This window comes from Galeopterus variegatus, unplaced genomic scaffold (assembly GCF_000696425.1).
Source record: "Galeopterus variegatus unplaced genomic scaffold, G_variegatus-3.0.2 Scaffold4763, whole genome shotgun sequence".
Taxonomy (NCBI): Eukaryota; Metazoa; Chordata; class Mammalia; order Dermoptera; family Cynocephalidae; genus Galeopterus; species Galeopterus variegatus.
The window spans coordinates 137536-164843 of NW_007730874.1; the positions used below are offsets into that span (position 1 = coordinate 137536).

Sequence of the window (27308 nt, forward strand, 5' to 3'; positions counted from 1 at the left end):
GGTTAGAGAAATTGTTATTTGGAGAACTGGAAAATCCTCTAATCAAGAGAAGTTTTAAATAGAGGAAAAAAACATACTACCATCAGTTAGGGTTTCCATTCATGGTAGAGTATGAAATAACTCAGAGCTCAGAATTGAAGAATTTTGGATCTCTCCCTTTTCCCAGCTGACTTTGTGTAAAGGAGATTAGAGTCTTTTTAGTCAGTAAAATACGGTTAATATTTCTGTAGAAAAAAGCAAAAATAAGACTTTCTTTTTAAATAAGGTAAAATGAGATCATATGAGGGTATCTCAAAAAGCTCATGGGAAAATAGAATTAGAAGATAATATGACTCTTTCCATGAACTTTTTGAAGTACTCTCATAGAGAGGGTACTTTGTTTTCTGTAAGGACCTAAATGTTAGATAAAACAGCAAGAAAGAAACTCAAATTCAGTGTTGAAAAAAATTACCTCACACATTTATTTTCTGTAGCACCAAATTGTTACTATTTTCTATCTCCTTTCACAGGTTTGACATGTCAAAATTGTGAAATTATTTTAATGTTAATTAATGGTCTCTAACCTCTTTAATTATTTTAATAGTTAATACATAGGACATACTTAACTTTTCATGGAACCTGAGATAAGTGTTCCCAATATATATATAAATCATCTTCTGATGACTCTGGATAACTCACAACATTAAATATACTTATAACAAATATAATTTAGATTTTATGTCTCAGAATCCATCCAACTGTAAAGCTATTTACTAGATCCTTATTAAAAATACTAAGTAAGGGGCCGATCCCGTGGCTCACTTGGGAGAGTGTGGCGCTGGGAGCGCAGCGATGCTCCCGCCGCAGGTTTGGATCCTATATAGGGATGGCCGGTGCACTCACTGGCTGAGCGTGGTGCAGGTGACACCAAGCCAAGGGTTGCGATCCCCTTACTGGTCACAAAAAAGAAAAAAAAAATACTAAGTAAGGATTTTGGGTCTTTTAAAGGTAAAACATCAGAGAAAAGAGAAAAATGTCTGTCCAATTTTCTGATGCTTTCCATGTTCTTGCACTATCCCACAATAGCCTCCTAATTTCTGTTCCCTCCCTTGGGAAGAAAATCTCAAGCAAAATCTGTAATCAATCAATGACTTTTAAGAAGTATTTGTAATAATATCTGAAAGCGAACCAATTCAAGACTTATTGTTATATCTCAAAGGTATATTTATTGTCTAAATGCCTAGAGGTAATGTGCAGATGAAAGAAACATAAAGCACTGATAAAAAGAAAGATTTGATAAGAATGAAAAAAAAGGGGGGGGGGGATTTTCCTTGTTTTTCCAATCAAAAAGTTTGCTCCTTCTCTCCAGAGAATCATGGAATTGAGAAATCTGGCTGGAATGCAGACGGGAAGCGTGCATCAAATTTATGTAACTACATAACACATTCCTGCCCTACACCAGTGTGGTTGTGCCAGCTCTATCCCATTCTATAAATGTCTCATTAACCATACCAAGGCTTCTAGCATAGTTCTAATTCGTCAATGAAGATCACAAGAAAGGTACTTCCAGATTGTTAAGATACCAGAATATTACACCAACACATTTCAGGGGTAAAAGAAGCCTACTGACACTCCATATTTATTGCTTTACATTACAAGAATTAAACAAAAAAGGCAGACACTAGAAAATCACTTTTTAAAATTTCACAATAACCAATGTGCAACAAAAATTGAGGCATAACACCTATGCTAACAAATGTTAGATCAATTATCACCTCAGCACATAACTGCAGATGGATTCTCCTGGATTTTCACTTAATCCATTACTCAATGATGAACACTATAAAATGAAAGGTGACACAGTTATGAACTAAAATCACAAGAAGAAACTCTTCAAGATCAATCTTCAATGAGCTCCTATTCCAATAAGCCATAAAGAGCAGTAAAAGGTAATATTCATTTAACAGTATAAGAATCCCGATGACAAGAAATCATGTATTTATCTTCCTCTAGAGACATTTCTTCCCCACCTAACAAAGGCACTTGACATGAACTGAAATGGACAGTTAATTCAGGTGCTGCCCTGGGCAACTGTTACCTTCCTAAAATTAGATGAAGTGATGATTAAGTTCAAATTAGTTCTCCCAAATAAGCCTGAAACACACAGGAATATATCATAAGTTCTCTTTTTCTGGCAGATGATATAACCAAAGCAGAAAAGATAATGTAGGTGTCCACACTGAATTGGCTGACTTGAGCAGTTACTCTCTCTTGCACAATATATTCCTTGATGACTATGGAATGTATATATAATTATAGGCAAATTAACCTTTCATATAGTTTCAGGTATTAATGTTCACTCCTCTTCTTGTCTTTTCTTACTTTTTTGTTCTTTCCCAAAGCCTTAGATGATTCCTCCTGAAAAAGACACAAACCAGTGCAGTATCTCCCTTTTATATGAAGATGGAACCTTAAATCTGATCACATAGACTGTATATAATAGTGAGGATATAATAATTTTCCTATGTATCATCTTTGTTTTACAGGGCACTTTCACTTATAGTATATTACAGTATTTTAAAAAATAATCAAAGATAATAAAGGAAAATATTTATGTAGTAGATTTATATTTGAATAATTTCATTGTTAATCTATTGTCCACTTTCCCAAGTAAGGCAGTACAGTTTAAATAAAATAGATATGAACATACTTAAAATATGAATGAAAATAAACTCAAAGTATAAAGGAAGAAAGCACCTAAAGGCATACCAGGGGATGGGAAGATACTTTGACACTAACAGAGAATTTTAGAATTTTATAGATGATTAGAGAACATCTAGTGTGACATTAGCTACAACTTTTCTGGGCCTCAATTCTAGGGGGTGGAAACTAGTTGTTCTTTAAAAGTTTAAACTCTATGAACCTACGAAATCAAGGTTCAAAGAGATGAAATGATCTGCCCAAGGTCACAAGGCTGGCCAGTCACACTGTTTTCACTACAGCATAAGTGTTCAGCTTCTTAGTCCAAAGGTTTTACTAATCCACCAACCACATTCTGATTCATTTTAAATTTTCTGTCTTTTTAAAAACTCCCATAGGCAGTGATAAGAAACTCTCTAGATATAATACCAATAGCCACTTACAGGTGAACTTGTGTAGTTCTTCTCCACTAGTATGTTTCTGGCACAGTTGTTGATATGTTTAAAGCGATCTGGTCCTAGCAGAATCCCTCCATACCAGCGTGATACCACCACCATGACATTCCTCACATTCAAAATCTGTTATTTCAGAAGCATAATTAGATACGCAAATAGACATATACAAATGTGAGTTTTAAAGGAGAATGAAATGACCCATATATAAAACTGCACATAAAATTTCCCAGTGACTTTAATAGCAGAACCATTTAAGTATGCACTGAGTGTGACTACTAACAATTCAGGGAGTGAAATGTTTGAACAGAAGGGAATTTGGAAAATGAACACTGTGTTCTACAGTGTCCTCAAATTCCAAACTTTGGGGCAATCAGGCAGAGTGAAGGGGAGACCATGCAGGTAGGATTCCATTTCTTGGTGACTTCAACCAGAATAGCTCAGTTTAGGTAGCCTTTTACCACTAGGCCAAACAACAACACAAAAAATCTTGCTTCTGAACTAGATACTTGAGAGAACAGGGGCTGAATGAGTAATCGCTGGTGCCTACCAGCAAGGTCTTCATCAGTTCGACATTTGTCAAAGCTGCCCTTAAAGTGAAGCCCAGCAGTTTACAGGCCTGACTCACATATAGAGTTCCTATTCGAGGGAAAGGCCTAGTTAAAAGACAAACCTCCACACACAATAGCAGAAGAAACCATAGTAACTACCTTCGGAAAAAAACAATCCATTCTTAAAATTAATGGACAATAAATGATCACCAGACAGATGATGAAAATCCAGCAGCATGAAAGAGAAAGGACAAGATAAACAAACTAAAATGGACCAGGAAGATTTTAAGGGTGAGAACATCTGAAAAAAAGATACTCTAATTAATATTCTCAGAGAAATTTTAGAAGATATTGCATCCATAAAACTAGAATAGGATACTATGAAAAGGAAAAATAGAGAACAAGAAAGAATTTTTAAAAATTAAATACATGGTTGCTAAAAATAATTTAAAATTCAACAGAAATTTTGGAAGACAGTCAGGAAAATGTTTCAGAACATAAAGACAATGAGATGAACAACTTAATAAAAAAAGAAATATATTCTGGATCTATCCAGAAGTTCCAATATTCAACTATCGGGAGTTCCACAAAGACAGAACAAAAAGAGAGAAGGAAGGAAACTGTCAAAAACCAAAGAAAAGTTTTCCCAAAGTTGAAGACAATCTTCTATTATCTATGTCTTGAAAGTACAGCACTGGTTATTAACCATTTGTTTTCTCCCATATCCAGTGGTTAAAACGTTCATTCAATCAATGTTTAAAAATTAACTACTAATTAAAACAAATATATCTTATGTTATATACTTTGATTGATTTACTTATTCCTAAATGGAGCTCTGTTTTGAGAAATTTTATGGCTCCTATAGAACAGGATTAACAGTTTAGCTTATGCCTACCTCCATGAGATGAAGAAGACGCCCACCAGCTGCTGTCTCCCCATCATCCTCACAGTCCTGCAAGAAGGTCTGTTTATCCTCACAATATATTCTGGAAATACATATAACAGCATTACACTTTGAAACCTCAAATTACTGTAATAAAAGTTACCTAATACTTGTTGCTATTAATTTGATCACTTCCAAAATCATATTTGTTTTTAAAAATCCTTCTTGAACTATACATTAATTTTCACTGATGACTTACTATCCATCCAGTATGTTTCACCTTTTCTATATTTGGGAAAGCTAGGAATCAAAGGTGTCTCCTTTATATCAGAAATGTTACTATTATGGAAAGGTGAATTTATGTATCTAATATTTCCCTAACTTCATTTAACCTTGAAGCTATAAAGTTACAGAGAGCAGTCACTGAAAAACATTTACTGGGACTACAGTGTATAGAAGCATTATAATAACTGGCACTATGAAATGATATAAAAGAGATAAGTGGTACGCTCCTGTCCTCAAAAAGTCTAAGACCTAATGAAAGAAACAAAAAGCATACAGAAAAAGATGAAGGCACTAAAACCAAAATAAGTTACTATTTTATACTTTCATTTTATTCTAGCCATCAAGCATTTCTCCATTTTCCCCATTCTGAGTAAGAATTAAAAGATTTATTTTTCTCTTTAAAAATTTCCCCTTGAAGCTATCAATATTAGAGATAAATCATGTCATTTTAGTCCATTTTCATTGTCTAGAAAGTTAGTGTTTGGAGTAATGATGCAGAACTACAATGTAGTAGAATAAGCTTGGTAAATAAATAAGTGTTAGAAATGAAATTAAAAAAAAAAAAATAGTGCCAGTTAAGGTATGTCTCCATAAGTGAATTTCTTAGGCTCCTACAGTGACATCAGGTGGAACTGGGCAAATGTGGTAAAGATATCCTCCCAGCTATGGCTATAAAAAACTTAGAACTTTTAAAAAAAAATTTATTGAAACATAATTGATTGTACATATTTATGGGGTACAGCACCGAATATCAGAATTTGTGTGCAACATGTTATGCTCAAATCAAGATAATTAGTATATTCAACATTATACAATGTAATCATTTTTGTGGCCCTTTTTATGTAAACATAAAAAGCTATAAAAGCTCAGCCACACACCTAAGTCAATTATTTTGACTATCTTATCTTATAGCAGTCGTATTTATCCATCCATTCATCCACTCAATAAATACTTACTGACCACTTACGATGAGCAGGCTCTATTATTATTCAGAGTTGACCTCACCGGAGGAAAAGTTAGTACTATTAAACAAAATTTTACATGACAAATTGAAATCAAAAAGGAGCCAGGGGTTGGTTTAGATTAGGCTTGTAATTATAATCTAACACCATAATTTTATGGAACTAATTAAGAAAACGACTATATAAATCAGTGCTGTTAAATTTTTTTTTTTTAATGAACCCACTGAAATTTTCACTAACCCTTTCCTCACATGCTAGGAAAATAATGATGTAGCATCCAATAGCTGTGTGCACCAGTAGCCTGAAAAGCAGAGCAACTCATAACTCCAAAGCGGGAACACAGCCCCAATACTAGGAAATAACCTTAAAAGGACCCTAAGCATTCAAAATACCACAAAGTCCATGTTCCAGATAAAGTTCATTTATTTTACTGCCAGTGGGGTCCCTCAAGCCTCCATTTTGTGTCTTTTTAGTCTCATCTGACACACAGTTCTGACAAACTAAGCTCTTTCATTCCCAAGCATCAATTACGTAAGGGAGGGAGAAGTGGAAGGAGTGGGGCTGGGAGTGGGACTGGGGCTGGGGCTGTTACTATCAGTCATGTTGACAGCAACTGTGAGAAACAATAGCTGATCACTTATTAACATAGAAGGACAAAGAAAAACTACAAAAACACTCACAAGAACTTTATTAACAGCCCAAACATCTGGGGACTGAAACAGAATAACCAGCACATCATTTAACTTTTTTTTGACAACTTAGGGTCAACATTATGTACAAGATTGTTGAAGGTAGACCCACATAGCCACATAGGAGTGAAATAAAGAGATAAATAAAACTGGATTATCAAATTCAGCTCTATCACATAACATCTATGGGATCCTCAAAAAGTTTCCTTTTTTATAGTGGCAGCATTGCTGAAATAATCAGAATAAATTTATGTAAAGTGTTGGCACAGAGTAGGCACTCAACAAACATGTGGACTGAATGAATGGCAACTATTACCATTTTATGACACATTCTAATCACTGAGGGCACAGTCTAATCCTTCATTTTCATTCTGAGGCCCTAACTCAGTAAAACGACACTAAAATTCTGTCCAGTGATACTCTATTAAGAAGGGAATAACATAATAAATAGTTTTTTGTACGTTTGGCACTTAAAAGAGATAGATGTGAACTTAGTTATATTAAAAACTCATCTATCCAAAGTAATGGATTTTTTTTAGTTTGGGTTTCAGATAGCCTAGACTTTGAAAACAGTCTCAATCATATTTTTTTAATTTTCACCAAATCCCTGTGTTTGTATTCTGATTTATTTTAGGCCTAAATTATGTTCTTTTAAGTCTTACTAATTTGCATATAAAAAACTAATATGCCCTTCATTTCTTCACTTACAAATCAGCAAAGATTTGCATAAAAACCTTAGTACTCAAAACTGTAAGGCACATTGTAAAAGAGGTACTCTTAATTCACAGCAGACGGGAGCCTAAATTGTTTTTAAAAACACCTTTGGAAAAAATTTGGCAATATGTGTCAGGACCGGCTCCTGCTCACTGGCTGAGTGAGGCGTGGGAGCAACACCGAGGTTTGCAATCCCGTTGCCGGTCCCCGGTCCGGTACGGGGGCAACACTGAGGGTTGCGATCCGTTGCCGGACACGGAAAAAAGACAAAAGACAAAAAAAAAAAAAAATATGTGTCAGGAGTTACAAACATGTTTACACTTTTTGATAACTCTAAGAAATTATTCTTTCTTCTTTCTTTTTTAAAAGATGACTGCTAAGGGGATCTTAACCCTTAACTTAGTATTGTCGGTACCACACTCTCCCAAGTGAGCTAACCGGCCATCCTTAGATAGGGATCCGAACCCATGGCCCTGGTGTTATCAGCACCACACTCTCCCAAGTGAGCCACGTGCTGGCCCTTATTCTTTCTTCTTTTTGATTATTACTCCATTTCATTTCAAAAAAGAATCTGAAGCAAACGAAACCTATCCTGAGGAAATAATCTACAAAGTATACAAAGATATTCACTGGATTATTCTTCATAATATTGAAAAACATGAAAAACTAAAACAAAAAGCAAATGGTTAAATAAATTGTGGTAAGGAAAATCAAGCAAATACCGACATTAAAATAATATTTATCAAGTAGATATAACAAGAGAAAATGCTTTTGTTAAATTAAGAAAAAACAGGATACAAGGGTAAAGCACTGAAAAAAATAAAGTCTATACAGAAAACATATCAAAATATTATCAGTTACTTTCAACGGCAGAAAATGCCTAATTTTCCCTCCAATTCTTTTTTTATTTTCCTTTTCGGCAGTTTCCAAATATTCTACATGTCTATTACTATTATAATGGAAAACACACATAATAGTTGTTAGTTTTTAATATCACGAATAATTTCACCCCCCCTTTTTACAAATTGCATATTCCAAAAATTATGATGATCACTCACCTGTAGGCATAGATGTTGTGGGTGGCACTAGCTATCTTCTTATTCTCATACAATTTGGCAAGAACCATTTTCACCTTAAAAAGAGAAGTAATATAAGTAAACTAATGTATGCTTTCCATCTGCTTTGTACATAAATGCTATAAAAATATCTTAAAGCGTATTGATGTAAATATTATATTAAATAGTCATTTAAAGGGTCTACTACACTCTGAAAAGACCATTTCCAAAGTTTTCTCCTCACTTCAAGGGCAGAAACTGGTACTCAATTGGTATAAAAATATCAGACCTGGTATATTTAAGCACTAGTTATCAACAAATACTTACGCACTATTTCTAAGGCATTGTATATGAAAATTTGTCCCCCACATAGAGAATTTTAAATATAAATATAAGAATTTCTAAAAATTAGCTCTGTAATTTACCAAATGTACATATCCAATGTGGTAGGCATACAATAATGGTATGTTTCAAATTTTATAAAACCCAAACTTTCTGTGGGAGTCATGTAAGGTTCATAGAGGAGGTCGCATGAGCCAGGACTTGTAAAATAAGTGGCAGTTCTGCACCAAAAGGGAAGAGAGCAGATGGGGCAGGAAGCAGACATTCCACTCAGAGGAAACAGCATGTGCAAATGCAGGGAGACCAGGGTGACCAAGTTTAGCAAATAAAAATTAAGGACACCCAGCTAAATTTGAATTTCAAATAAACAACAAAAATTTTTTAGTGTATGTCCCATGCAATAACATTTATCTGAAATTCAAATTTAACGAGGTATCCTGTATTTTATCTGGCAATCCTAGCAGAAACATAAAAGAGAAAAAGTTCAGGAAGTTTTAAGCAGCTATAACTTAGAGTATGAATGAGATGGCAGAAGATGTATCAGGAATGACAAGCCAGTGTCGTAAAACAAAAGGCCTGTATAAGGAGTTTAGATTTCCCTTGTAGACAATGGATATCAGCAAAGATTATGTGGGGGAGGGAATAGAAGAGATTGACACATTGTCAGATTTTTCAGGAAGGTTATAACTGGCAAGGAGTATGGAAGACATACTGGAGGTAGGGAAGACAGCTGAAGTTGGGGAGACCAATTTGGATCATAAATTGTGCAATCTTCTGTTTATCATTTTTTAACCTTTCAAATTCTCAGATTCCTGAATAATAAAATAAAGTAGTCAAAAAATAAAATAAAATAAAATAAAATAAAGTAGTTAATGACCTCTAAGATTTGTTTCAGTTCTCAAAAATTATAATTTAGTAACTCTAAATGACTATGATCAGAAACAGAAAGAGGATCCATGATGAACAGATTCAGAACAAAATAAAATGTCTATGGAGGACACACTGGCAAAAAGGTTATGAGCAAGGGCCAAGAACAAAATAGGATTCTTGAGAGAAAAGACCAGAAGGCTGAACCAAAGGCTGTTATCTTGGCCACAAGTCAATGGAGAAAAGAACTTTCTCTCCCAGGGGCTAAAAGAGAATGAAAGGGCCTCTTACCAAAAACTGTATAATCTAAAGGTCGGGGCTTTAAAAGAGCTTAGAGAGTAGAGTAGCCGCAAAGGCCAAAGGAAAGAGATTAATGCTTAAAACCTGCAGTAAATAAAACTTTTTTAAAAAATTTAACTTCATAGGTAGTATTAAAATTGCCTGATACATCAACAAAGTTTAAGCTGGGCTAGATTACATAAGAAAGAAAGAAGAAAAGGATTCTGCTAAAATAAGTGTGAGAAGGCAAAGACCTAGGAATACAGTTTTTGACGGAAAAGTCTCCCATTTATATCGTAGGGATAAGGTTACCTAAGATCAGGAAGCAGAAAGGAAAAGTAATTCAGGTAGGAAAGACTGAGCTCAGCCAATCTGTCCACTGTCCCCTTTGTTGGGCAACAAGGGAATGGACTTAGTTTCACAGAACTCACTCACACTCCAAAGGACAAATAATTCTTTTTAAGAGGCTATTAAGTATCATAATTTTCTACAATAACACAATGAGTTTTTCTTACTTAAAGATTCATGAGATGATTAAGCCCTAATCAGAGTTTAGATACAATTTTGAAAGCAGTGACAAACAAAAATAAATATTCTACGATTTACAGTAATTTGGGGTAGGAAAATGAGCCAGTAATTTTTATCTTACATGAAAATTAAACATAAGAGTAAAAAAAAAGATATTATTGCAAAATCACTTACTTGAATTACTTTGGTAAAACAACATGAAAGTGAGCTATGCACAGTAACTTTACCTGTTTGGGACAAACTACTGGAGCCAAGTGTGCCTGAAAAGTACTTCTTCGGTCAGTAATAGGAATGCCATGATCAATCGGAGGTAATTCTTCTATTTCTATAAATTTAAAGAATTAATTTGCTTTATTTTCAAAAAGTCTTACATTTGAATACTAAAATTGGCACTGGTGGGACAGTTGGGAAAGAAATGTAAATTACATGGCAAATTAATTAAAATAGCCATTAATAGTTGTCTATCAACATTAAATTTAAAATTATAATTTTAAGTAGAAAGTTTCTAAGTATATTGCACACAAGAAAAAAATACTTGACTTATAAATAAATGATTTTCACCTGCCAAGGTCAACCAGTGGAAGTGGTGGTGAGACTCAAATCTTAGACTGTGTGGTAGTGTAAGCTGGTAGAATACCTAATAAAATATCTAATTTTTAAGAGTATAAAGGGGTCTTGAGACCAAAGATTGACAGCTGCTAACATACCACAACTTATTTATCCATTCTACTATTGATAGACATCTGGGGTGGGAAACCTATGACAGTACATTCTGTAGCTATAATATAATGTCTTCTGCTAATAAAACTGTTCCTATTTCATATAACGGAATTAAATACATTGATAATATATCCAATTGGTATTCCATAAAAGTATCATGATTTGCAGTTATTCTGCCTCTTAAGTTGAAGAGTCACTAATTCACCCTTAACTATAAAGAAACTTAATCATCCTTGCTGCTGCCACCTGCCTCATTTAGGATGAAAAGTCACTCATGACAAGAAACTAATTTTAGGGCCGGCCCGGTGGCGCACTGGAGAGTGCGCCGCTTAGGAGCGCGGTGGCGCTCCTGCCGAGGGTTCGGATCCCATGTGAAGACCGGTTCCCGCTCACTGGCTGAGCGTGGTGCGGGCGCAACACCGAGGGTTGCGATCCCGTTACCGGTCAGTAAAAAAGACAAAAAGGAAAAAAAAAAAAAAAAGAAACTAATTTTATGTAGAATCTTTCACCTTCCCTCTGATACTGCTATCTTCTTGAATTGATTTTGACCAATGTACTAATACAGTAAAATAAGTCAAATACAGTATTAAGGTCAATACGAACTACTGACCCATTGACTTTTTATTATGACTGTGATTTTCACCTTTTTCATTTAATGGTATATCCTGTTTCCCAAAAAAGTCTTATATCAAATCCACAAATGTATAAATGACTAAAATAGGAGCTACTTAGGTTGAAACATGATTAGGAACCCTGGATCCTCTCCCCATTCTTTCATTTCCTCTTTGTCCCCTTCCACTAGCCCTGGGACACATTCAGAAACCTTAAACTTGCAGAATACTGTTTAAAAGCTACTGTAGTACAACCATTATGGAAAACAGTACAGAGGTTCCTCAAAATACTAAAAACAGAACTACCATTTGACCCAGCAATCCCACTATTGGGCATATATCCAAAGGAAATTAAATCAGTATGTCAAAGTGATATCTACACTCCCAGGTTTATTGCAGCACTATTCATGATAGCCAAGATATGGGATTTAAAAAAACAAAAACAAAATCCTGTTATTTGCAACAACATGATGAACCTAGAGGGCATTATGTTAAGTGAAATAAGCCAGGCCAGAGGCTGGGGTAGTTGGGGGAAGGGGGAGAGGGAAAGGGAGGGAGATGTTGGTCAAAGGATATATAATCACAGTCAGATAGCAAGAAAAAGTTCAAGAGATCTATTGCACAGCATTGTAATTATAGTTAATGACAATATATTGTATTCTTGAAGAAGATAGTAGATGTTAAATGTTCTCACCACAAAAATGAAAATTATGTGAGGTAATACATTTGTTAATTAGCTAGATTTAACTATTCCACAATGTATATACACTTTGAAACATCATGTTGTGCATGAGAAATACATAATAAAAATAAATTAAAAAAAATATATATATATATATACAAAGATAAAAGCTACTGTAAAATGGCATAGGAAATGCTATACCTTCAAACAGAATGATTGTTCCCTCTGGTCTACCATGATTTTGCAAGAGACTTAGGAAAACTGACAATAACATTCCAAATTTAAAAATAATAAGATAGCACAGGAGCTGGCCAGTTGGCTCAGTTGGTTGGAGTGCAGTATCGTTAACACCAAGGTCAAGGATTCAGATCCCTGTACCGGCCAGATGCCAAAAACTTAATTAATTAATTAATTAAATTTAATTAAACATATACTTTTCTTATAGAAACATAGAGCTGATTTTATTACATCAACCTATTTATGAGTTAAATACTACTTGATAATGGAACAAATTTGCTTAAAGACATTTTGCTAGCTTTAATTTCAGTGGCTGTACTTTCAGTTATTATATTTATATTTGTAAGCACAGACAAAAATTTAACTCTGAGATATAAGAAGACAGAAGATAGAGATATAAAAACAGGATGTAAACTGAAAACATTAACAGCCTTTCTTAGTATGAATTTCTTCCATCACTAAATCAAAACTCTAGAAAGTAGGGAGAAAAAAGTAAATTTCTATTTTTCCTCACCATTCTGATAGAACTGGCATACACCAAAATGGCCAACAAGCAAGGGGAAAGAAAAAAATCTCAATTATATGCAAATTAATAACTATTTCCTACCATTTGAGTTTTTACTAAATTTCTATACCATCCCAAAGAAAATGCATAATACCCCACTCCCCTCAAAAGAAACTAGTTAGTAACATTATACCTGTTGGATTTTCACTGATATCAAAATCCAATGCTTTAACTGGATTTTCTGGCTGACATGCTAAAATGAGATCATCTTCACATTCAATGTCGTCCTCTTCAGTTTTCTTCTTTACATCGGGGCCTAGGTGATTATAAGACATTATAACTGATCTATAAAGCAAGTAAGAAATTACACTTTTAAAAAAATTGTTGGGTCTTAGTCTCTAAACACCATTCTCTCACAGAAGGAACCAGGGCTCCTAGGAGAAATGGTTGATTCCAGGGTTGGAGCAAGGAAAATACAAGATGAGTCTGGAACATCTTGTGGTTCCAAAAAGTAAAAAATGCTCATTAAAAAAAGATGGGGGTTGTCTAGCTACATGACCACGCCAGTTGTCGGGCTCTTTTACCTGCTGGTAATCCTGTACCGATTGGGCCAATTGCCAAGCTAGGGCTGGGTCTGGAGCTCACAAACCCCTCAAGCCTGTTCACAGACTGGGTCACAAACCCTTCACACACCAGGCTGGGTCCCCAGACTCCTCACATACCAGGCTGGGTCACCAGACCCCTCACACGCAGGTCTATGAGCTAGGTAACTGGACAAAAGGTCCTTGGAGCCATAGGTTGGAAAGCATGGCAGCACCGGGGGGGTGCCCAAGGTAGACACCTGCCCACCTGCTGCACTAAAACTCCTCTCTCCCTCTCCTCTCCCTCTCCCCCTCTCCCCCTCTAACACAATAGCAACAAAATTACAAAGATACATTGGTGCACATGCGCACTAACACACACACACACACACATACACACACAATTTGCTTACAAAGAATGCTGTACTACACCCAACTGGACCCAAGGCGAGGGCCCTGACCAAACTATTCTATCTTCCCAACAGGGGTTTATAAGAACACAGGAACCAATGTGAAGGAGTTCCTAACAGCCAAAGCTAGAATAATTTGAGCAACAAAATAAATAATATGAAATTTTAACTTATGGAATAAAATAATACACACGAGTCCATATTGATAGAAATAAATAGATAAACAAATAAAAAATAGATAAATAAACAAATAAATGGGGAGGAGAGACACCTGTTCCTCACAATAGAACTCCAATTAATCAATAAAGAAGGAATGAAGGAAATAATCACCATTACGCAAATACCACAGTAATAAATACTGCTGACAAGATCCACTGATGGATACTAAAAGTTAAAAAGTTTAAGGAGAAACAGGATATTGGCATAGCCTCAAAATATCTCCTACAAGATGCAAAGGTAGTAACTGAGACAGTTAATTTTACTTGTCAACTTGGCTAGGCCACGTGTCCAGATGTCTGATTAACTACTACTTCAGATGTTTCTTTGAAAGTATTTTTTTAGAAGAGATTAACATTTAAGGGATGGCTAATTAGTTCAGCTGATAGAACATGATGCTGATAACACCAAAGTCAAGCATTCAGATCCTGGTTCTGGCCACCCCAACAACAACAAAAAAACATTTAAATCAATTGACTTCGAGTAGCTTCATCCAATTAGTTAAAGGTCTTAATAGAAAAAGACTGACCTCTCTGGAAAAAGAGGAAATTTTTCCTTATTACCTTTGGACTAGAACTACAACATCAACTCTTCCAAGGGTCTCCAGCCTGCTGGCCTATCCTACATATCTTGGACTTACCAGCCTCCACAATCATGTAAGCCAATTCCTTCAAATAAATCAATCTCTATTTATTTATATATATACATACATATATGTATATGTGTATATATACACACACACACACACACGAGACTACTTCAAAAAGTTCACAGAAAAGTATAATTAAAAGACAGAACAAATCTTTCCATGAACTTTCTGAACTATCCCCGTGGGTGTTCGCACACACACACGTGCATGCACATATATATATACATATATATATAGTGTTCCTTCCATATCCGTGGGGAATTGGTTCCAGGACCTCACAGAGATAACAAAATCCACAGATGCTCTAGTCCCTGATATAAAATGGCATAGTATTTGCATATAATCTATGCACATCCTCTTATATACTTTAAATAATCTCTAGATTACTTATAATACCTAATACAATGTAAATGCTATGTAAATAGTTGTCTTACTGTATTGTTTAGGGAATAATGACAAGAAAAAAAAGTCTGCACATGTTCAGTGCAGACACAATGTATTTTTTCAAACATTTTCAATCCACAGTTAGTTGAATCCACAGATGTGGAACCCACAGATATGGAAGGCTGACTGTATGTATGTATGTGTGTATGTGCACATACACACACACTCTCTCTTGGGTACACACACACAAATCTCTATTGGTTTTGTTTCTCTTGAGAACCCTGACTAATACAGTAACTTTAGAGTGGAGACATCTGGCAGATACTACCTTAACCAAGAGATCAAGGTAAACATCAATAATGAGACATATGGATGTTATGAACTCCTTGATATGATGCACCGTGAAGGACACAATATCATTTTTGTGGTATTCTTGCAAAAATGGCTAATCTCACTCCAATCATGAGAAAGCATTGGACAAACCCAAATTGAGGGGCATTGTACAAAATAACTGATCAGTATTCTACAAAAGTGTCAAGGTTATGAAAGTCAAGGAAAGCTGAGGAACTATAGACTAGAGGAAAGCAAGGAGAAGTAACTAAAGGCAGTATAGAATAGTGGTCAGGATCCTATAAAAGCAGAAAGGACATCAGTGGAAAAACTGATGAAATTTGAATAAGCTCTTTAGTTTAGTCAAAAATATTGCACCAATGTTAGTTTACTGTTATTAGTAATTATACAATGGTTATGTAAGATGTGAATAGGGAATCAGGGTGAAGGATATAAAAAAGCTCTTGGTACTATTTTTGCAACTTTTCTATAAGTCTAAAAATAGTTCAAAAAATTTTAAAAACTGTAAATAGCTGTATATAATTATTAAAAAATTTAAAATTTCAATACTAGATAAAAACAATATAAATAATAAAGAATAAATCTGTACTGAAGATTAACAGTAGGGCCGGCCCGGTGGCACACTCGGTAGAGTGCGGTGCTTGGGAGCGCGGCGGCACTCCCGCCGAGGCTTCGGATCCCATATAGAGACTGGTCCGCTCACTGGTTGAGCGCGGTGCGGGCGCGACACCGAGGGTTGTGATCCCGTTGCCGGTCGCGGTACAGGCGCGACACTGAGGGTTGCGATCCCGTTACCGGTCACAAAAAAAAGACAAAAAGGAAAAAAAAAAAGATTAACAGTAACATCAAGATATATTACTTATCAAGCAGGTGCCCTGGAGAAGAAAATTCTTATGAGATATCCCGATCACTAGCGTTTACCCTTATTAGCTCTTCAGAATTATTAATCTTTCAATTTTAATATGAAGTCTGCAAAAGCAATTTTAAAGAAAAAAATCCAAACAAAATTTATAAAAATTCAAAATTATGGGCTGGCCCGGTGGTGCACTGCTACAGTGCGCCGCTTGGGAGCGTGGCGGCGCTCCCGCCAAGGGTTCGGATCCCACGTACAGGCCGGCTGCTCACTGGCTGAGCGAGGTGCGGGCGCAACACCGAGGGTTGCAATCCCGTTGCCGGTCCCGGTCCGGTACGGGTGCGACACTGAGGGTTGCAATCCGTTGCCAGTCACGAAAAAAGACAAAAAGGAAAAAAAAAAAAATTCAAAATTATAATTTACACAACAAAAATCAATAACTCTAAAGTGTGAAGAGTGGCTAAACTACATCATGGATATAGGTGAAAAAGGAAAAATACCATTTTTAAGACCAATTTTTTAAATTTCCAAAGAGTAGAGTGATCCCAAACTTTTGGGGGTCCTCATTTTTACTGGTATACATTGCATTTCTGCAATTACTCCAAGTGTAGAAAGGCCTTTGTGGTAAGTGGAACAAAGACTAGCACAGTGAAGTAACAAAAAACATTAGATATTTCTATGTCACATACTTAACAATTCAATAAAAGATTAATAATAATAAAGCAAAATAGCAATTTTCAAATGTTCTGAAATTAGACAGTGGAGATGGCTACACAACTTTGAGAATATACTAAAAACAACTAAACTGTACACTTTAAAAGTCAAATTATGGCATGTGAATAATATCTCAATTAAAAAAATCGATTTTTTTCAAAGTTAATTCTACATCCTAATTGTGGTCATCATGCTTCCCAAAGTTGTTTTTCTATAAACACTAGCCTCCTTTGAAGCTAACATCTAATTTATACGGTCCAATAATTCATGTGGAATGTTACAAAGTTCCTATTACTTAAGAATAGGCAAAGAGAACAGAGATTCTGGACCCAAGTTCTTTTACCATAAAAATATATTTCTATAAGAATGTAACATAAAACCAGTGAAGCTAAATATTACAGAAAGAAATAACCACAGCTGCATAAGTAAATGAACTTTCCAGAGAGACTTACAATTTATCATATACAAACCATAAACCAGAATACAAATTTTCACATAAAATTTCAATTAGGATATCTGCATGAAAAATTAATAACTGTAAGTTAAAAGAGCATTCACAATATTTTTAAATCTTACCTGGTTCTGTCATCTGAGATTTTTGTATTAGAACATCTCTTATTTTTTCCACCCACAGGTAAAGAATACTTTCGCCAATATTCTGTCTAAACAAAATTCAGGGAAAAAATTTTATTTCAAAAAATTCCTTTCTTAAATTCAAGAAAACACAGACTTAAATTTACAATCTAAGATATTACATACAATTTAACCATGGCTTTTAAAAAAGAATTTTTAAAAAGATGAGGTTTATCAACATTCATGTCTGAGTATTTAATATAGACTGTTTATATCAACATTAAAAATTCCAAATGGCTCCAAAATTAACATGGCTTACTTAAAATAAGCAGAGTTAAAAGAAAATTTCTGAACTTGAAGTGGATGAACTACACAGATATAAATGTGATTTAGTTTCTATCTGGATACAGTTTCAGTATTGATGCCCAATCTCTGCTTGCTTTTCTAAACTTAGTGAACAATCTCAAACCACTTATTTGGTACACCTATCATTTAGTATACTTGTTTCAACAAGAAAGGATGCAAAGCACACGCAGAACTCCTTCGGGGAGTCAATTTACAAGACCTAAAAGACAATCAATTCAAAATTTCATACTCCTACCTTTTTTTGACAAAATATTCTATAGCCTAAATTGACTCATATTGTTCCAAATATTTGGTTGCCTCAGATAATTAAATCCATCTCAAAAGATCACAACAAAAATAATGTGTCATAGGTTTAAAAGTTTTGTCCATAGTTATGTTAAACAATGGCAACAGCTATAAAATAAAGTCCCAAGTGTCTACTCATTAGGCAATGACACTAATTTTAGATAAGTTTTGGTATGTGTTTAAAGTAATCACTACCCTATTTCATAATACCTTACCTCCTTCCTCTTAAGTTTCCCTTGAAACCATTCTCTCTCTTTATCACCCCTCATCAGCACCCACCAAAGGAAACTTTCAAAACAAGCACAAAGAACAAAACAACACTGTTTTCAAATAATTCTGCACCCTCAAATCCTCCCCATCTCACCCATAACTCCCAGCACTAAAACTATCTTCTTTTTTTGTAACTTTTCTTTTTAAAAGAGAGCAAAAGTCATTTGGACCCAGGTTTTTAAAAACTGAGAATGTTGGTGACCTTCTTTTAAACAATTCGCACTCCTATCCTCTAAACAATAAAGAGACAGTGCTAGGTAAAAAGTATCGAGTACATACCAAGCCTCAAGTGCATTACATGTATCAACATATTTAATCCTTATAACTGGTGAAGCTGGTATTATTTCCCCATTGTACAAATGAGAAAACAAACCTACAGAACTTGTCCAAGACAATCTTACAAACAGTAAGAAGCCCAGATCTGGAATATGAGCCCAGGACTGAGGTTCAAAGCTCAAGTGGACTGCATTTGCTCTCCCACCAAATAGCCAAGACCTTAGGAATGCAAGCCACTTGAAGTCTCTGTTGCCTTAACTCTAAATAAAGGCACTTTGTCCTAAAAGTCTACAATTCCTGGTTTTAAAAACAAGCTTCTTAAAGTTTGAAAAAAAATGAAAAATTTACAAAAGTAGTTTCTTTTCAAGTGATCCTATCTCAATTCATTTAACAAATCTTTAAGGGCCTCTCCTACACATCAAGCACTATGTGGAGCCCTGGAGGTATGGTAGTGAGATAAATGGGGTCCCTTTTCTCACAGTGTTTTGTAATCACTATCCTAAAAAATTTATGGTTTTGTATGTAATTCTCTTCACCTCCTAATCTTATTCTATTGAGTTCCTCACAACAGCATTATCACCCTAAATAATGATAATAATACCTGGTGCTTACTGCACACTTACAACATACAAGATAGATAGAAAATGCTTTACGTATATTACCTCAATTAGTCCTTGCAACCACCCTGAGACAGGAAAATCATCCCACTGAATATATGTTCACATACAGACTTTTTTGGGTTTTTTTGGAATAACACCTTGGAAAAATTTAACTAAAATTAATTAGGTAGGTTTTTCACAATAGTAAGGAAGAAATTAAACCTTCACTCTGGATTTCCTTTCCCCTGGCCCATGGCCTCCTGCAAAGAAATACAACAGCACTTCTGCTCAGTACCATTTACCAACTGCTTCCTTCTTCACCCGCATTTAACATGACTGTTACTGAAATTCAGTGTAAGGAAGTCACAGTGAATGTAAAAGGTTCCCTGAATAAAGTGAAAATCATTCTTTCCCCTAGATCCCAACAGTCTATGAGTCTCATTATCACTGAAAGTAGGATTTTGGGTTCTTTTCAGTTTATTATTGTTGTTACTGTTGTATCTGTGTTTTCTCTCGTGACAATAGCTTATCTTTTAACTATTCACTAGAATTCAGTGTTTCTCCCAAAAAAAGTGATTTCAAATGTTTGCCATTGTTGTAATGAAATCTTTTACAGAATCAGAAACAAATTAAACAGAAAAAAGTGAGAGTCCTATCTACAGAGCCTCTCTTCCCCTCCCCCAAATGGTCCAGGAAGAAGACTGCTAAATCCTAAGAACTCTGATAAAAAAATTTGAGAACTACTCATTACAGGTTGAGATGCTAGGCTTTTATCTACAAATCAAATTATGGTAAGGTAGCTAAGTATAAAGAGCATGGAACAAAACTTGTTTTATCTTGAATAAAAGACCAACTTGAATTAATAACTAATATTTTATTTGATCCTCGTGAATAATTGTACTTAACAATCCCATATAGAATGATCAAAATAAAATTACTTCTGACTCAGATTTTACCTATGTTGTTAATTTTTGTAGCTTTCACTTTTCAATATTTACATTTGCTGACTTAAGGGTAAAGCTATTCACTAAAATGCACTAAGCTGTGTAACCATAAACAAAACACTTGATCTGAGTTTCAGTCATCTCATTTTCAAACTTATAAAATTGGATGAGATGATTCTTTTAATAACAACAAAAATGATAGCTGCTACTTTGTCCTAAAGTACATGTAATGATACATGTAAACCTTAAAATAATATATTCCCGTTCTACAGATGAGAAAATAGCTACAAGGATGTTACGATATATGAAAAACTAAATCTAGAAGCCTGACAAAAATGGCCTTTACTGTTTATGCTTCGCACCTACATGATTTTGCTTTCACAGTTCCCTCTACTGATGGTTTCGATGATTACAAGTATTGGGATACTCCCCCTTTAGCTACCTGGCAAACACTGAGCTCAAAGGTCACCTTCACAATGGAACCCTTCCTTATAACCTCACCAACATGTCCAGAGACAGTTGTTAAAACATCAAAAAGAGCTACTATAGCACTTGGTCCAAACCTCTCAGTAATTATCTCACTATATTGTATTGGTACACATCGATCTTAATTTTTAATCCCAAATTTCTAACAGAGTGTCAGCATATTGGAGATGCTCAATAAATGTTTGCTGGAAAAACTGTTAGTTTTCTGACTTCTTACCTCCCTACGTAAGTAGCAACTGATCACAGATCATTTTCTTAGATAGGCAAAAATCAAACAGCATTCAAAATGATGCTAAATATGCAAACCTCAATAGTGTTACAATATTTAGAGTCATAAAACTACAAACATTAGGAACTATATTCATACATTTATGTCATTTATTTAATTTTTGAAGACCAATATTTTTCACTTGCTGCCCCCTGCTGGATATATGTGGAAAATATAAAGTTGTCACACACAACTTTTAAAAATAGAATGTATATTTCTATTTAGACCACATGTTTCAAAATAATACCACTGAATTCGGGTTATTCAAGCATTTTTATTTTTATTTACTTATTTTTTTGGCGCGGCTGGCCTGTTTGGGGATCCGAATGCATGACCTTGGTGTTACCAGTACCATGTTCCCCACAAATGAAAGGTTTTTTAACAAGAAAGACTACATGACCCATATTCTGTCTTTAGAACAAACTGCTTTGTAATCTGACCCTTCCTAAATCTCAAATAGCTCAACTGAAGTAGTTAGGGAGAACAGGTAAGTTGTACCCTGTGGGATGGTATCCCTTAGTAAAAGGGAGGACTTTTTAAATTGGGAAAAGGCAAGTGGGAAACCATTTCAGAGTGTACAACATTGTGCAAGGGTAGAAAAAAAATCTAACTAATGAATGTAATCAACATGATGGAAGCCAAGTGTGGAAAGATTTTCAAGAAAGAGGAAGTGGTCCACACCACCAAAAGTTAGATAAGAACTGGAAAATGACCATCAGATGTACAACTCATGGTGCTGCTAAAACCAAAGTCCGGGGATCGATCCCTGTACTGGCCAGCCGCAAAAAAAAGAAAGATGTACAATTCAGAAGTCAATGGTGAACAAACCCGTAGTATACTTATCTTATTCTACTTCAAGGGGGGAGATAAATTGGCAAGGAAGAGTAAAGAAAGAAAGAAGTTTGTTGGGGGCAGAAAAGCTGGAGTGGCTAGTAAGGTTAGGGAGAAGTATCAGAAAACATTTAATCAAGGAAATAAATAATATTTATATGCTGAGGATGACAGAATAACTAAATGAGGTCCCAAAGAAGACCATTCTTCCTCTAGGAAGGAAGAAGTAGAATGGATTCCACAATGACTTACCATTTTCTAATTAAATATTTTGGGAAGAAAAGAAACCTGGCCAGGATCCCAGGGACACAAAGGGGATACTTTCACTGTACCAAATGGGGTGGCCACCTAGAACATATAATACAATCCTCACTAAATCCTGGATTAGAGTAAAACTGATATTCTAGAACATTATTTGTTTTACTAAATCAATGTATCTCATTAAAATTAATCCAATCACAGTCACATTTTCTATGTACTACTGTATTAGCCTTCGATCTGATATCCTGCATCTATTCCTGCTACCTTCCAATCAGTTCTCCACCCAGCAATAGGATGATCTTTTCAAAATGAAAATCGTATCATGGTACCCCCTACTTAAAAACCCTCTCCGGAAAAAAAATAAAGAAGAAAAATAAAACTACTCTCTGCTTCCAACTTTTCTTAGAATAAAGATCAAATTTTTAACATAGCCTACAAAACTCCATAGCACCTCCTCTGACTACCAGGTCATTTTCCCATCAGTCTCCCTCCATCCCCTCTTCTCTATCTTCCCCCTCCATATAACCTCTACTGTTTCCTGAAATGTGCCAAGCTCCCTAACCCCAAGCCTTTGTACATACTGTGGCCTAGAGTTATCTTCACCTAATTAACTCAGCCCTTAAGTCAAACAAGCCATCTCTGACCTCCTAGACTCTGTCAGGTCTTGTTCAAACTCAATACTACATATCTTTTTATAGAACTTATCACAGCTGCAGTTTTACATTCATTTGTATGATATGTAATATCTCTCTCTCCCCATAAATTCTAAATGCCATGAAAAAAGGGACCATTTCTGTTTTTGCTAACCATGTATATCCAAGATCAAGTACAGTGCCTGCCATGTAGTATATGTTGAATGAATAAATGAAGAAATAAAAGATGAATGAAAAACATGGTTTATCAATATACTCTTAGGCTTATGACTAAATACTAGAGGAATTACAATTCAAAGTATACAGAAGTTTAATAAATAATTATGCTTAAGATTCTGATGTTATCAATTTCATTCAATACAACTTATGAAAATAACAAAACAAGAGCAGTATCTCTGAATTTCACAAGCTGGCTAAGTGTTTTTATAGCTATTAGCTCTAAATATTACTGTATTTTTATATCTAAATTGAAGTCATTATGGGCCGGCCTGTGGCTCACTTGGGAGAGTGTGGTGCTGATAACACCAAAGCCCCAGGTTTGGATCCCATATAGGGATGGCTGGTTAGCTCACTGGGTGAGCACGGTGCTGATGACACCAAGTCAAGGGTTAAGATCCCCTTACCGGTCATCTTTAAAAAATAAATAAATAAATAATAAATAAATAGAAGTCATTAAATGTATATATGAGATTATATAACTAACCTTTCGAGGTCTCTTCAAATAAATCCTTTTTGTTCATGGAGAGGTGACTTAACAAAAAGTTTAGAAAAGGTTCTATCATATCACAATTTCAACAAAAGCCCACAACAGAATCACTAACAGAATTTTTTTAATCACCTGTCACTTACATATATATTTCCTCAAGGATATTTGATAAATCCGCACGTTCCTGCCCTTTAAGCCAGGGAGCACTAAGATTAAAGAAAGCACAATTGAGAAGATTATTTGAGGATTATGTTTGTATCTCAAACAGAAATTACTGATTAAATCACAAATTGGTTTTAACTTTAAAAAATTACCTATTTTCATTAAAATGTTCTCTTACATTTGCATACATCTATACAATTCCAAAATGCTTTCATTAATATTAATTCTTTAGGTCCTCCCAAGAAACCATGACAAAACCAGCACCAATATTATCCAATCTTAATGGTTTAAAAATCAGGAGTGGGTTCAGAGAGTACCATAAACCTGCCCAAATTTACATAAGTGGCAGAACAGTTTCTAAATTTCCTGATTTACAGTATTTGCCACAATACCAGGAGTTGCCAATTTATTCTAAGTGGTGTCTCAAAAACAACTCTAACAAATAACCTGTCTCTCACGATTGTAAAAAAAAAAAAAAAAAGGAACATTTTCTGAAAAGAACATTTATGTTTACAATCATTATATCATCATTTGTAATAAACAGAAATAAAAAATTATAAAACAAAAAAATTACAGAACGATTATTAATAGTAAGCTTTATTGATACGGTTTTTTAAATAAACAAAAAATAATCCCACTAATAGGTAAAAATTTAGTAATAGAGATTTTTATACAATTCTGTTCCAGTAATACATATTGCTGGGTCAAGGGGGCAAGGCAGATCAAAGGTCACTTGCATCAACAGGTCATGACTCACGAAGATTAAGCCTAGGTTGCTAAGAAGGCAGTTCCTCAACAATGATAGGTGAAAGGAGAAACACCAGAAGCACCATGTGTAATTCCTGGAAGGTAGCAGTCTTAGGCAGAGGAATATAAAAGAACTGTGGCTAGGTCAGCAGAACCAGGTTAGGAGAAACTCTAAAAGCCATGGTTTCTAGATTACTAGGTTGTCTAAAGAGGAAGTTGTCTTTTCCCATCTCTAAAGACAATTCTGTACCTATTTTACCCCTGTAAATCCTGTGACTCTTTTATACTAAGTGGCACATTTCAATGTGTTTTTATATAATTTAATTTTTTATTTAAGCGCTCTATACCAAATCCAAAAGATGTTTTTAATTTCTACATACATTTTAATAAGAAAACTATTTAATATAAACACAACATACAGTACAGAGAAATCTTTGAAAATACAATCTTTTTATAAAGATATAAATGTAAATATATAGCTTACTTCAACTGATAAATAGGCGGAGCTGAACCTGGGTATTCATTCGGTAGCATCACCTACAATGCAGTTTAAAAACAAACCAACACTTCATCATAGTTCAAAAATAAATATATTTATAAGGCTAATCACTGGGCAAATTTCTAACCTGCCAAACTAATAAACAAATTGTTCTGTTAAATCTCAGAGAGAATCTCCTCCTTATACTTATGCTTCTACCCTGAATATGTTGCTAGTGATGTTGCTAATTGTTTAAGGAGAAACAGTTAATTATTTGTAGAGAAAGTACAAAACCGATGAAAGTTACAAAATAAGGATGAAAAGGACAGAGATGAAAGTTAAACTGAAATAGGGGCATTAGACCCCAACCCCAAATGGATAGAATTTTCTGCAGAAATACTAAAAAACTCCTGTGAAATCCTACTAAATATATGAAATAGCTAACACATAACAGAGAACAATACACATTTCTTTTCAAATCAGTATTATAAAAATAAATACTAACAAAAACTCAATTTAGCATCCTTTATGTTGACAGTATAAGCAGTCATCAAAGAATAAGCACTGAGACAGAAAGCTATAGCTGATCTTTTCATTTACTTTACCCTAACTACAACTGATTCTCAATTAACAAAGAAATGGGTACGTACTTTATGAACCACCTACATTACTAACCTATTCTTCCTCTTAAATGTTACCAACTTTCCAGCTTTAGATCCTCTCCTAATAGATGAATGAGATAATGAAAGGAAGTGAAACTCAAGTGTATCAACGGTACATTAACATTTTAGAATATTAAAAGAATCGGGATAAGAAAGATTGAATCAACTAAAGCATGATTTGAAGGTGATCTGAGATTTAAATACCATATATTTAGATGATCAATTGTCAATAAAAACCAACAACAAAGACAATTTAGAAAATAACACACAAGAATCATTAGAATACAACAGTGGTCAATCACAGTCAATATTATAACTTGAAAATTGCTGTAAAAAAGGAAAAAAAAAATACCTGCAAGCAAAGTGTCCATTTAGGGTCATCAATATCATCGCTAATTCTGATACAAAAAATTTTGGCACAGTCATCAATGACACACCATTCCTCGCCATAAATGGCTGCCATTGCTTCAATTTCCTCATTCTGAAAGAAGTTGATGGAAAAAAATAAATAAAGTCAACAAATGTACATACCCTGAAACCCTATTCTTACTACTCTATAAGGTATTTGCTTTGAACATCACTAGCCTGAAGGACCCCTGGATGAGCTTTAACAGGCCAAACGTTCCTAGCAGTGGGTCACCGTGTTCTCTCTGGGTGGTTGCCAGATACTATTGTAATTACTGGAACTAACCTTGCTACCGAATTACTGTGCTTTTGGCCACTATTAAGCCAAAATATATATGCACCCCAATACCCTGAAATGAGACTCACAAGTAAAAAAATAAACCTATCTTCTCTGTTCTACCTTCTTTTTAAACAAGTAATCCCTACCTCAACGCCAACCTTTGATAGGGTTGCCAAACACCACCCTCTATCCGTATATTCCTACTTGGTATCCCAATCATCATTGTTTTGATTTTTTTTTTTTTTTAGTTTGGGCACAGGGCTAAGTGGTTATTTGCGGTTTTTTGGTAATCAAGCCATCAAAAATTCCAAAAATTATTCTTTTGGGTTGGGTTTAAAAAAGAAAAATAACTGGATCTATAGATGAAAAATGGGAAACAAAGTATGCATTAACTGTGTATCATCTCATTTTGTCCTCAGCCCTGTAGGAAAAGCCTTATGGGCACCCACGTGAACACCCAAGGAAAGCTCAAGACAAAGAGGAGTAAGATTTGGTGGGCTGTCAGAGAACCCAAGGGTCTGTGTTACTGCCGATTTTGCAAAGGCAGAATCTCGCATCTAGTGGTTTGCCCAAGGTGATCCTGGCGGCGCCAGGGCAGGAGACAGAACTCGAGTTTCTGCCTCCGGCCCGGAGCTGCTCAGTCGCGTGCTAATGGTTGACGAAGACAGCATCCGAGGCAGGCCAGGCCCGCAGCGGCCGAGGAGCGGCCGGCCCGAGAGCGCTCGGCCGAAGGGAAGCACCGAGAAAGAGGAACGAGGTGGAACAAACGGCGCGGCCGGGCAGTCCGAGCGGTGCAGGCGGGTCTCGGGGCGGCCCCGGGTGGAGGAGGCCCGGGACGGCGAGGCGAGGCCGAGCCA

At 35.2% G+C, this 27308-nt stretch overlaps 1 protein-coding gene across 1 annotated transcript in view; it reads right to left on the reverse strand.

The window, feature by feature from the left end:
• Window positions 1-1582: 1582 nt before the first annotated feature.
• IMPACT (impact RWD domain protein) overlaps window positions 1583-27308 on the reverse strand; it is a 25910-nt gene continuing 184 nt past the window's right edge. The window contains exons 2-11 of the mRNA XM_008588295.1: window positions 26119-26247; window positions 25111-25163; window positions 23861-23923; window positions 17776-17861; window positions 13235-13357; window positions 10514-10611; window positions 8274-8347; window positions 4578-4668; window positions 3123-3257; window positions 1583-2397 (exon numbers count right to left, since the gene is read on the reverse strand). Of these exons, the coding sequence (XP_008586517.1) occupies window positions 2329-2397; window positions 3123-3257; window positions 4578-4668; window positions 8274-8347; window positions 10514-10611; window positions 13235-13357; window positions 17776-17861; window positions 23861-23923; window positions 25111-25163; window positions 26119-26247 (921 nt within the window). The 3' untranslated portion in view covers window positions 1583-2328. The remainder of the gene's footprint in view (window positions 2398-3122; window positions 3258-4577; window positions 4669-8273; window positions 8348-10513; window positions 10612-13234; window positions 13358-17775; window positions 17862-23860; window positions 23924-25110; window positions 25164-26118; window positions 26248-27308) is intronic.